At 40.0% G+C, this 12784-nt stretch overlaps 1 protein-coding gene across 2 annotated transcripts in view; it reads left to right on the top strand.

The window, feature by feature from the left end:
• The window catches only part of CAP2 (cyclase associated actin cytoskeleton regulatory protein 2), a 157722-nt gene that overhangs the window by 101209 nt on the left and 43729 nt on the right, over positions 1 to 12784 (top strand). For both annotated transcript variants that reach the window (XM_042937835.1, XM_042937834.1), the window contains exons 5-6: positions 11512 to 11655; positions 11957 to 12042. In XM_042937835.1, the coding sequence (XP_042793769.1) occupies positions 11512 to 11655; positions 11957 to 12042 (230 nt within the window). The remainder of the gene's footprint in view (positions 1 to 11511; positions 11656 to 11956; positions 12043 to 12784) is intronic.

The raw sequence follows: 12784 nt of genomic DNA, 5'->3' as shown, positions 1-12784 counted from the left end.
GGCACCAGGCGAGTCAGAGAAGGACTGGCAGAGGGGATGGCAGTAGAAGACAGAATCTCAGTGCAGAGGGGGGCAGGCTGTGCCAACAGCCCTCCCAGTGTGGGTGTGGGTGTGGGTGTGGGTGTTGGAGGGGGACTAGAGACTTCTTTACCTCCATTAAATGCCCTTGGAAGTATCTCAGTGGTAATGAGCAAGACCAAGTGGAGAGGAGGGGAATGATGGATACCCAATGAGCAGCCCTGCAGACTTCTGGGAGTTCCTGCAGCCGCCCCACGGACTCCCTGGAACAGCATTTCCCACGCTCTGTCCCACAGAGTATCGGTTCCCTAGAAAACCAGGGGTGGGGGAGAGAAAAGGTTCTGTGGGCAAAAACAAAAAACTGTAGAAACATCAGGTTAAACAAAGTTAAATAGGTTTCTTTCGTACTTCTCTAGCAGTATTCTGAGGTGAATCATGACTCACCAAAAGGGGGATACCAAACTCCGTTGACCAGGAAGCACTATTTGTGCTGAGCTGTTCACCAAACTGGATGCCCAGTGGGAAGCATTGTGCTTGATAAAATCGGACAGTGGAATCTCATGGAGATTGTGCTAACCTTAAAAGAAAAAGCAAGTTTCTAATTAAGGATTATTGGAGCTAAGCGTTAGTAGCTTGAGACAGTAATGGTTCACCTGCCATGTGACTTAAGACTCACAGGATAGTTGTTGAAGTTTTTCTTATCTCCTGAGTTTGGAAGGGAAACTATAGATTTGGGTCATCTCAGCAATATTCTGCATAAATGAATCTCAGGGAGATCTAGCTGTGCCTCTACCGTGGGCCGCTTATTGAGGAGGAAGATAATAACCCGGTAAATCCGGTTGACTAGGCTGGGATTTTTCAAATGGTGCTTTGATAGTTTAAACTGAGATTTATCAAAAAAAAAAAAAAAAAAAAAAAAATTAAAAAAAATGAACTGAGATTTATTAAAAAATTAAAAAAAATAAACAGATTTATAAAAAAATTAAAAAAAGTAAACTGAGATTTATCAAAAAAAATTAAAAATAAACAGATTTATCAAAAAAAATAAACTGAGATTTATCAAAAAAATTAAAAAAAATAAACTGAGATTTACCAAAAAAAATAAAAAAAAATAAACTGAGATTTATCAAAAAAATTAAAAAAAATAAACTGAGATTTACCAAAAAAAATTAAAAAAAAATAAACTGAGATTTATCAAAAAAATTAAAAAAAATAAACTGAGATTTACCAAAAAAATTAAAAAAAATAAACTGAGATTTACCAAAAAAAATAAAAAAAAATAAACAGATTTATCAAAAAAAATAAACTGAGATTTATCAAAAAAATTAAAAAAAATAAACTGAGATTTACCAAAAAAAATTAAAAAAAATAAACTGAGATTTATCAAAAAAAATAATAAATTAAAAAAAATGAACTGAGATTTATAAAAAAATTAAAAAAAAATAAACAGATTTATAAAAAAATTTTAAAAAAATAAACTGAGATTTATCAAAAAAATTAAAAATAAACAGATTTATCAAAAAAAATAAACTGAGATTTATCAAAAAAATTAAAAAAAATAAACTGAGATTTACCAAAAAAAATTAAAAAAAATAAACTGAGATTTATCAAAAAAAATAAAAAAAAATAAACTGAGATTTATCAAAAAAAATTAAAAAAAAATAAACTGAGATTTATCAAAAAAAATTAAAAAAAAATAAACTGAGATTTATCATTAGAAAGTAGACACAAGTGACTGTATGGTGCTTGGCATACAGTTAGTGCTCAACAAATGTTAATAGGAAAAAAAAGATTAATGGCAGTTCAGTTGTGTGTTTTTTGGTTTTTGGTTTTTGTTTTTTGCATTTGCAGAGAACTAATTTCTGATCATAGTATATTGTTGTAGATTTTGTAAAGCTGGTGAATCTGGACAGTTTTGGCAGTGTTGTCCAATTTATACCCGTAGAGATTGTTAGTGAAGTCCCTGTGCGTTTGAGTAGAGCACAAAATGAGACCTGCTGTTCCTCTCTAATGTTCAGTATCCCATAAAGTAAAATTATAGATCGTTACAAAATTCATCACTCTTAGATGCCAGGTGATACCTCCCCAGATGGGGTCAGAGTTGATATCTTCTCAGCTGGACCCATAAAATAAGCTGAAAACATAACAAAGTGCAAGATAAGATTCTTCTCGACCACCCAGTCTCCTCTCTTGTGCTCTCTGTGGGTAACCAGGTTAAGTTGTTGATATTCAACTTAATTTGTTAGCCTGCACACCCATGCATGAATACAAAAGATGTGTTTTCTCTGTCTGGACTATTCTCTTTTTGTACTACCAGTGAAAGACTCTACCTATCAGAACAACTATAATGAAAACAATAAATCTCAACCTGAAGGAACAGTTAATGTTACAGGGTTTTTGTTGTTGTTGTTTCCATCTTCTGACTCCCATTGTTGCAGCAAGGTTCAGGATATGAGGTGTTATAAGGACACAAATTGTTGTGGGTCATTGTGTAAACATTTTGATTTTCGTTGAACTTGACTTTTTATATCTTGTACCTACTCTTCTGAGACATGTCAAACATTGAGAGCTTAGAGAAAATTGTGGTCCACATATCATGTCAGCAGAACTGTGTTCTTGTTCTGACGAATCAATTGTAGGTTTTGGTAGTACACAACAAAAACTAGAAATGATGAGAGATAAGGCTCACCCCTGTGAACAGTGGCAAAGACAAAAATATAAGTGGGGACTGACAGAGTGTCTACTGCTCGGTGTCAGGGGCCATGAAATCCTAAATAAGGCTTTGAATGTTAAAACATATAACTTACAATGTGTCGGTAGCAACAGTGCAAATTATTATTTGTAGTATTATCTGAACAATTAAAACATTTATTTGGAGAAGGCTCTTTAGCCTGTGGTTTGCTGAATGCTTTTGCAGAAAAGATTTTACGTTAAAAATGCCCAATTTGTGGGAACGTAAATTGGTGCAGCCACTGAACAGGTTCCCCAAAAAATTAAAAATAGGGGCCCCTGGGTGGTTTCATCGGTTAAGCATCCGACTTTGGCTCAGGTCATGATTTATCAGTCCACGTGTGCGAGCCCCTGCTCAGAGCCTGGAGCCTGCTTCCAATTCTGTGTCTCCCTCTCTCTCTCTCTCTCTCTCTCTCTCTGCCCCTCCCCCGGTCAGGCTCACTCGCTCTCTCTCTCTCAAAATAATAAACATTTTTTTAAATGCGTGTGTGGGAAAAAAATTAAAACTAGAATTATCATATGATCCAGTAATCCCATTACTGGATATTTTTCCAAAGGAAACAAAAACACTAACTTGAGGAGGTATCTGCACCCCGTGTGCATTATTTACAATAGTCAAGACTTGGAAACAGCCTGAGTATCAATCAGGATGGATGGACGAACTGGGATGCATATACAATGGAATATTATTCAGCCATATACAAGAATGAAATCTTGTAATTAGCGACAACATGCATGGACCTTGAGGGCATATGCTAAGTGAAATAAATCAGAGAATGACAAATACCATATGATCTCACTTATAGGTGGAATCAAAAAAAAAAAAAACCAAACTGATAGAACTGAAAACAAAAACCACCAAGCTCATAGATAGAGAGGACAGATTGGTCGTTGCCAGGGGTCAGGGGTGGAGAATGAGGTGGGCAAAGTGGGTGAAGGGGATTAAAAGGTACACACTTCCAGGTATAAAAGAAAGAAGCTGTGGGGGTGTAACATACAGCATGGTGACTAGAGTTAATAATACTGTACTGCATATTCGAATGTGGCTAAGAGAGTAAACCTTAAAAGTTGGCACCAGGAGAAAACATATTTTGTAACTGCATGTGGTGGTGGATATGAGCCAGACTGGTATCAAACCATTAATTATACATCTGAAACTAATATAATGGTATATGTCAACTATGCTTCAATTTTAAAACTGCCCGATTTGTAACTGCAAGCACACGGTTCTACCTTTATGAGAAAAATGGAACAGGCTGACGTCGAGCTTCTGTGCCTTCCCTGAGGTTCTCTGTCCCAGGCTCCAGACCCTCGCATGTCCAACCATCCTTCAGCAAATGTCAGTAAAGGAGCAGCATGGTGATGATCCTGGGCCCCAGTCAGTATTCAGTGATGTTTCATATACATGCCTACCTATTAGTCTCTATGCTTTTATGCATGTCTGAAATGGTTTGTTTTTTAAAAATTACTGAAAGAAAAAGTGCTGATGAGTATAATGGGTTGTTGAAAGATTTGCATTAAAAATTTAAGTAGGAGCTCTCTCGCTCAGTCTCTCTCTCTCTCTCTTTCTCTCTCTCTCTCCCTGAATAAATAAATAAACTTTAAAAAATTAAGCAGGAGTTTTTGTATGTTAGGAGCTTCTCTCTTGGGTATCAGGACAGTGCAACTCTCCAAAGCAATTCATTCCCCAAGGAACCCAAGTCTCCATGGTTTTACTGTTTAAAAATTATTTTTAGGGGTGCCTGGGTGGCTCAGTCGGTTAAGCGTCTGACTCTCGATTTCAGCTCAGGTTGTGGTCTCACGGTTCATGAGATCGAGCCCCGCATCTGGGTCCACACTGGGCGCATGCAGGCTGCTTGGGAGTCTTTCTCTCCTTCTCCCTCTGCCCCTCCTTGCCCCCTGTCAAAAACAAACAAAAAAAAAAAAACAAGTAAAAATTTTTTTAAATGATTTTTAAGGAATATAAGCAAAAGCCGAGGATGCTTAAGTGTGTTTTTTAGGGGAGTTTAGCAAACGCTGAAATAGGATATGGAATGTAAATCCTTATGAACATAAAAAATATCTTCTATGAAAATCATCACAATGCAAGATAATGACAACTACTACGATATCATGTATGTTTGCAGTGCTCAGTAAGTTTCGTTTATTTAGATTGACTTCTGTGACAGTTTTGCAATTGTTTTCAATTTCCAAGTTGTCTTAACTGTACCAGTGTTTCTGAAAGTATTTCCATGAGGCGTATTCTCAAACCTCCAAAATGTTCCTGGACAGTGGAAAATTTTTATGTAACAGGAACATTAAGGGAAACTAGCCTGGGGAAGTGTCTACAACTGCACCAAAGTGAGTGAACTCAAATTAATGTTTCTGGTAAAAAATATTTGCTCCTAACTTAAAATGGTGAAAACAATTGCTTCCTTTATTAAAACGTGCCCAAATAACATATTTTTAGAAACCCGATTTGGGTAACCTTGCCTGAGAAAATGCTATACCTATTCTTCAACTGAATAACTCATTCTGATAATTTCTGAAGATGGTTTCCTGAAATGACTTACCTCATGGTAAGGAAGAGGCTTAATCTTTTTTGATATATGTAAGTTTAATAGCACCCATTAAATTCTTTTCTACCACTGAAGGTACAAAACTAGTTAGTATGTTTTAAAACTTTTCCCCTAATAACAGAATAAATGGGTGTACAGATTAGAAAATTCAAAATATACGAAGGGGCACCTGGGTGGCTCAGTCGGTTAAGCATCCTACTTCGGCTCAGGTCATGATCTCACGGTCTGTGAGTTCGAGCCCCACGTCGGGCTCTGTGCTGTGCTGACTGCTCAGAGCCTGGAGCCTGTCTCAGATTCTGTGTCTCCCTCTCTCTCTGCCCCTCCCCTGTTCATGCTCTGTCTCTCTCTGTCTCAAAAAAAAATTTTTTTTTAATTTTTTAAACAAAATTTAAAATATATGAATAAACCTACAAGATTGAATAAGAAAAATTTTAATGTTAACTCTTTGATGTGTATGTTTCCATATGTCTTTTGTGCTATAATTCACGCACATGTTCACACATGCACCTAAGTGGAATCAATTGGTAAAACTTTACACAAAAACACATTAGCCAAGGTAATAATGATTGATATTTGGTGGCATGCTTGGCTAAGCATTCCTGTTTGATGTAAGTTTTCTTAGAATTTTAAATGTAAGTAGGATTCAGATATTTAAAATCAAATACTTTCTTTAATGCTGTTGAGCTTGTCTGCATTGTGATAGTAATGCTTTTGTAGTATTTACATTTAGAACATCCTTTCTACAATTACAGAATTCTCACAGTACTTGCCAAGAATATATTGATGGCATTTTATTTGTGTCCTTGCTTATTTTCATTGAAACTTCTGGAATCCCACTCTTAGGACCATTCTTTACGGTCTTAATGGCCATTATTTTTAAAGTAATTATTGTTATTTTTCAAGAGAGCTCTACTAAGTCTGTGTGCCAGAAAAAAAAAATAAAACATTTAAGTAGGGCTTTTTTTTCACGTGGCGGAATTAAGCATGTTTATTGTTCACCGACGTCTTCCCATCTGTTTTTTTCCCCAGCGTTTCACAGAGAGTGTATGTTAATTTTATAACCAGAAAAAACAAATTATTTAAAAAGAAGTAGCGATAGATTGATCCGTTCTCTACCTGGTGAAGAGAACCCCACGAAAACCCTGGATTCCAGGAATAGGCTTATTTCCTTCCACTCAGTGACACATCTCTGAGGTCAAAGTCCAGGGAGTCTGTTCCATTTCTCACAAAATAGCGTGAGTGGAAATTTGGTTTTCCTTTTTGGGTAAAGTTTCTACAGAGCTTGCTGATAAAGCTCTTTAATTTTACTTTCTGCAAAACAATTATTTCTGGAGCTAAGCTGAGATGAAGTTGATGATACTGGGTCTCAATTCTTCAACTTTAAGGCAGAAACTAGGGTCATGAAGACACTGAGTCCTGAAATACTCTGCAAAGCACAGTCCCATCAAGCTGAGACAGTCCTATAGAACATTTCCTGAAACTAACAGTCAGCTGATGTCTCTCTCTCCCCTCCATTTTGGTCATTTTCTCCTTCTGTTAAAGCCCACAGAAACTGGGGGAAGGAGAAGAGAAGATTTTCCAGTTAACCCTTCATTTGAACCTTGCAAAATGGTTTTATTCCAAGGAAAGGTCTCTCAGAGTAATAGAAACCTGAGTTTAAAGAAAGTCATCTGGGGCACCTGGGTGGCTCAGTCTGTTGAGCGTCTGACTTTGGCTCAGGTCATGATCTCATGGTCCATGAATTCAAGCCCCTTGTCAGGCTCTGTGCTGACAGCCCAGAGCCTGGAGCCTGCTTCAGATTCTGTGTCTCCCGCTCTCTCTGCTCCTCCCCTGCTCACACTCTGTCTGTCTCTCAAAAATAAATAAAGATTTAAAAAAAATTTTGAAAGGAAGGAAGGAAGGAAGGAGGGAAGGAGGAAGGAAGAAAGGACGGAAGGAAGGAAGGAGGAAGGAAGGAAGGAAGAGAGAAAGAAAGAAAGAAAGAAAAGGAAAGAAAGAAAGAAAAGGAAGGAGGGAGGGAAGGAAGGAAGGAAGGCAGGAAGTCATCTGAATGAGACCTGGGTACAACTGGCCAATCCCAAGTCAGCCTAAAGCTAGATGCGGTCTGAGGAGCCATCACCAATGCATCCATTGAAACAACCCAGGACACCTCCTAAATGTATCCCCTTCTACGAGTGGAAGCCCTTTTGTAGTGTTCATTGACATGTGCCTTTCAGCCTGTATTTATTGAGTACGCCTAGTACCTGCTCAGTACTTAACAGGTGGAAATACTTGTAACTGAAAGCCTCTCTCCCATTTGCCTTTCATCTGACATCCCTACACAGTCAGCTTTGATGGAAATCACACCATAACCCTAATGTTCTCTGTTTTTGATTCCAGCTGTGAACGTTCAGGATGAGCTGGAGAGTGTTAGCCTAGCTTGCAGTACAGGAGAAATCTGGCACCGAATAAAAGCTATAGTGTTTATTAAGGTTATGCAAATAGCTGTTTTACTTAGTTCTCTGAGCCGGTCTTTCTTCCTTCCTTTCTTTCTTTTCTTTTCTTTTCTTTTCTTTTCTTTTCTTTTCTTTTCTTTTCTTTTCTTTTCTTTCTTTCTTTCTTTCTTTCTTTTTTTTTCCTTCTCTTTCTTTCTTCCTTCCTTTCCTTCCTTCTTTCTTTTTCTTTCTCTCTCTCTCTTTCTTCCTTTTTCCTTCTTTCCTTCCTTCCTTCCTTCCTTCCTTCCTTCCTTTCTCTCTCTCTCTCTCTCTCTCTCTCTGTCTTTCTTAATGAGGACAGTTCTTTGTGCAATTGCCAAACCAAGGCAAAAGGAAACTCTTCTCAATCTTTATGATGCTTTCATCAGATAACCAATGTATAATATCCTTCTGTCTCCTCAGACTTTAGAGTTTGTTCTTGGGAAGTTAGAGATAAATGAAGATGGCCTTAATAAATCTATCTAACATTGTAAATACAGTGTTTCTGGTTATTTTTCCCCTTGGGGCAATAGGCCAGATATCACCAACAATTCAGATATTCTGGTCTTTTTCAGAAATGTCACTGCATCAAGAATATTATAGCTTAGCAAATTGTTGGAGGAAATTAGGATGCTTTTTAGTAGTTTTGCCATAAGCAAAAATCAGCTGCCTTCTAGAAATACCTATAACACACCTTGGATCTGATGTAGGATTTGGACTAAAAAGAATCCCTTGAAGAGGGCAATGTTTCCCTTCTAAAGAGTGAAATTCCAGGGGTGCCTGACTGGCTCTGTCCATAGAAGATGCGACTCTTGATTCTGAGGTTGTGAGTTCAAGCCCCACATCGTGGGTAGTATTTACTTAATTTAAAAAAGTTTTTTTTTAAATAAACAAATAGCGAAATTCCAGGGAGAGCATTTAAACCTGACTTTTGGCTGCCGTTAACAAACAAACATGGAAGAGGCATGGAGTTTTGAGGCAAGGAGTATTTGGTGGGGGGTGACTGTTTTATTCAGAGGTTGATTTGGGAGTTGTTGTTGGAGGTTTGGAGGTGTTTGCTTCTCCTATAAAGCCATTATACCCTTAGATTATTTTTCTACAGGTGCCAAAAGGAAGTACCACAGACTGGGGGACTTAAACAACAGACATTTACTTTCTCACAGTTCTGGAGCCTGGAAGTCCTAAATCAAGGTGTCAAAAACAAAACAAAAAGCATGCCTCTGTCCATTTGCATATCCCAACTAGGAAATCTCTCTCTTGTTGTGCTGGCATACAAGTGATAAGAGGGAACTGGGCAGTGAATGTGGGCGATTGGAGGCTTCCCTGGCAGAGACCTTTAGATCACGCCCTGTTTGCGGAGAACCCCAGTGCACCTGACTCTATACCGAGTACAGACAGCTTCCTCTCATTCACTCCTCCTAACAGTCCTGTCAAGTGGGTACCATTATCAACACTATTTTGCAGATGAGGTCATGGAATCATAGACACATTTGGTAATCTGAGGAATGGCCTAGGGTTTAGTACACTGGGGAGCAAGGACTTGAACCCAGGTGGTCTCTTTCCAGATCTGAGCCCTTAATCTCTTCACAATACCTTCCCCTACTCTTGCTGGCAGGGAGGAAACTTGTGCGTGGAGAGCTAACTGTATTTTTCTGAGCACCGGATGCAGAAAGTTGTTTCAGGGCCTCCCAGAAGACCTGGGTTCTAGCCCCAGCTCTACTAACACTGGCTAGCTGATCTTGTCTCCTAATTATGTGAAGTGGGAGAACTGGATTCCATCCACACTTCTTAAAATTTTAGACTGAGATTCATGATGAGAAATACATTGTACACACGCATGTACACGCACAGCCACTGGGTAACTGAAACAAATGTTTGGGATGCTCCCACCTCATGTGAATGCCCTCTGATACTTTTTTTTCTGTTTCAGTTACTTTTTAAAACACTGATCATGACCTACTCGGACGGGTCTATCAGAACCTGAACTAGATGACCCAGTTTGGATTCCTGTAATCCTAAAATCCTATTAACCTAGGTGGATATTTATTTGGAGCCTCTCTTATCTTAAATGCACAGACACTTACTTGAAGCAAATGAGTATTACATATGCTAGAGGACATCCCTTTTACTTCCTCGCCGAGCTAATTACATAAGAGTAAATCTTGAAATGAAATGAAATGAAATGAAATGAAAGCTTGAAATGCTGTATGTCCTGTAGTCTACAGGCTGTAGGTATTATCTCTGAATTACAGATGAGAAGACCAAAGCTCAGATTAAGTCATTTGCTCAAGGCCGCATCGGTAGTAAGTGGCAGAGCTGAGATTCGAACCAGTGTCAGCTCTTAATATACATTTCTTGTAGGGAAGGGTATATAAAAGGGTCAAGAAGGAGAAGTGAGGTCTGGAAGCTGCTGTGGCTGACTGTGGCTTCTTCCCCAACGGTCTGCCGTCCCTGGCAGGAACAACTGCCCTTTGGGGTGCTAAGCCATCACTGTAGCAGTGATTAAAATCTGCACCTGGGGAGCATTTCCAACCCCCTCCCCCCACATCCCTACCCCAGACCACCTCCAGACCAGTGAAATCACAGTCTTTCTTTCAGGGTGGGACCCAGCCCTCTGTTTTTCAAAGCTCCCGGATCATTTCAATGTGTGGCCAAGGTTGAGAACCTTTGCTCTGAAGTCTCAGTAAAAGAAATGAAAGAGCTTTAGGGGCCTTTCCATTTAACATTTCTGCAAACACCATTTAGTAAAATATTGCCAGAGTACAAGCTGTTTCTAGTTCTTTGGAACACATAAAAAAAAAACAAAAAAAAAAAAAAAACAGGTAATCTTGTATCTACTTCAAAACCAAAGAGAAGAGACTGCTCCAGGGGTGGAAGGGGAGGGAGTACAGGCCCCTGTGTCTGTGATACTTCATAACCGGCTCACGTAATTTTGAAAGTCGTTTTCTGTATGACTAGAGAAGTCAGTTGTTGAATTAATCACAAGTGAGAGTAACCAGTAGTTGTTGGCCAGGTTCACGAGGCACAAGGTAGAAAGCCAAACCAGACTAAGATAACCGTAAATATTGTAAGCCATCACATTTTTTAAAAAAAGAGCCACCGTGGAAGATCTCCACTTTTTCACGTGAATTATGGTAACTGGTAAAAGCAAGACCCTCCCTCGCATCTATTCCCACAGGAGCAAGAAGATACCTTTTTACTAATGTCTCCCCCCACCCCAGATTTTATTTTCATCTTTTTTTTTTTTTTATTTCAGCTCAGTGCAGAGCCCAACATGGGGCTCGATCCCACAACCCTGGGATCATGACCTGAGCCGAAACCAAGAGTCAGATGCTCCACCGACTGAGCCACCCAAGCGCCCCCATCACCCACCCTGATTTTAGATCTGTGTTATTCCAGCGTGTGTGGCCTATATGTTCCATTTCGAAATTAAACTGACCACACTCAATTTCCTTGTTCATGCTGCACTCTCTAAAACAGGCACTGTATCATATGCTGGGTTTCTTCCATGTCTCAGGAGACGGCATTCATAATGTTAAAAATATGTACAATTTTCACACTTCAGAGAATGAAAACATAGTATTACGGTAACAACAGCCCTCGGTTCTGGTCTGAAAGCCCCTGACCAATGGAAAGTGCTCCTGCTGAGGCCAGCCTGGAGACCTGAACTTCTGCCCTGCTCTTTAGTAACAATGTTCAATGCTTGCTAGGAGTCTTGCTCTTTAGTAACAGTGTTTAATGCTTGCTTGCAGAATGATGTCGCTGCGCTTCTGAAACCAATCTCAGAAAAGATCCAGGAAATCCAAACTTTCAGAGAGAGAAACCGGGGGAGTAAAATGTTTAATCATCTCTCCGCCGTCAGCGAAAGCATCCCTGCCCTTGGGTGGATAGCTGTGGTGAGTCTGGCCCCTGCACCTGTCATTTTTTGGAGTGTTTAGGAGAACTTTGGGCTACCTTCGGGCTCCTTCCTGTCCGTTACACCCCAGGAGATTCCTCTCGGGGTGAACGCACCAGCTCTCTCTTACCCTGTTTGCAGTTCGATGCTTTGTGCTCGGAGATGTGGAAATGTCTCACTTATCCTTACAGAACAAAATGTTTGTCTCCAACTTTCCATGGCTTTTCTTCATCCTTAAGACATTTTCTTTCTTATCCTGTTTTTTTTTCTTCTATGCTGGGGTGACGGTCCTGTTCGCCCAGTCCCCCAAACCCGGTCCTTATGTCAAGGAGATGAATGAGGCTGCCACCTTTTACACTAACAGAGTCTTAAAGGACTACAAACACAGGTACGTCCCTTCTTTTACCGACCAAATTTTCAGGTGTTCGTTTGTTAAACATCTGTCCCCAAACTTAGTGTAGTGCGTTCCTGATTCCTTTCAAAGGCTAGCTTACGGTAAATGTTAAGGGAAGAGCCCATCTTTGCAGCTAAAGCAAAGTGGAAAGTGAGGCCAGTTATCCAGATAATGGATGTGCTTTGGAAAGTCTGCCGCAGCTCTCTCGTGATGATAAACTCCCCACTTGAATACGTGCCATTCCATACGTGTCCCCACGGCGGCCAGAGGGCTCTGTGATGGTTCGCGGTGGACCCGTCCTATAAGGGCACAGCTCTTTCACACTGCCCCAAACAGGGCTGGTGGGCAAGCAGAGAGAAGAAAGGAGGAATCGGGAAATGAAGTGTGAGTGAGGAACAGGAGTGAGCTGAGACAGTGAACCAGGCCCCTGAGAGGGAAACCAGCGAGGGCGTGGAGACGAAATACAACTGGGGCGGACGGAGAGACATCTCTAAGAAGGGCAGTACAGATGAGTCCCAACCAAGGAGCTTTGCCTGCAGATCCAGCTTAAAATAGACCTCGCATTCTACAGCACAAATAACAGGTCCTGGAGACACTTAACACTGGGTTTGGAATTGAAAATGGGCTGAATGGAGACAAGCCGCAGTGTCTCCGCTGCAGGAAGGGTTATGAGAGTCCTTCCCCTCCGATAATGTCGTGGCCGGCCCTGTCAACAGCTGGCTGTATGTGATGGGGC

This window comes from Panthera leo, chromosome B2, assembly GCF_018350215.1.
Source record: "Panthera leo isolate Ple1 chromosome B2, P.leo_Ple1_pat1.1, whole genome shotgun sequence".
Lineage (NCBI taxonomy): Eukaryota > Metazoa > Chordata > Mammalia > Carnivora > Felidae > Panthera > Panthera leo.
Note: the sequence above shows the minus strand (reverse complement) of the source record. Positions and strands in the feature narration are given on the sequence as shown.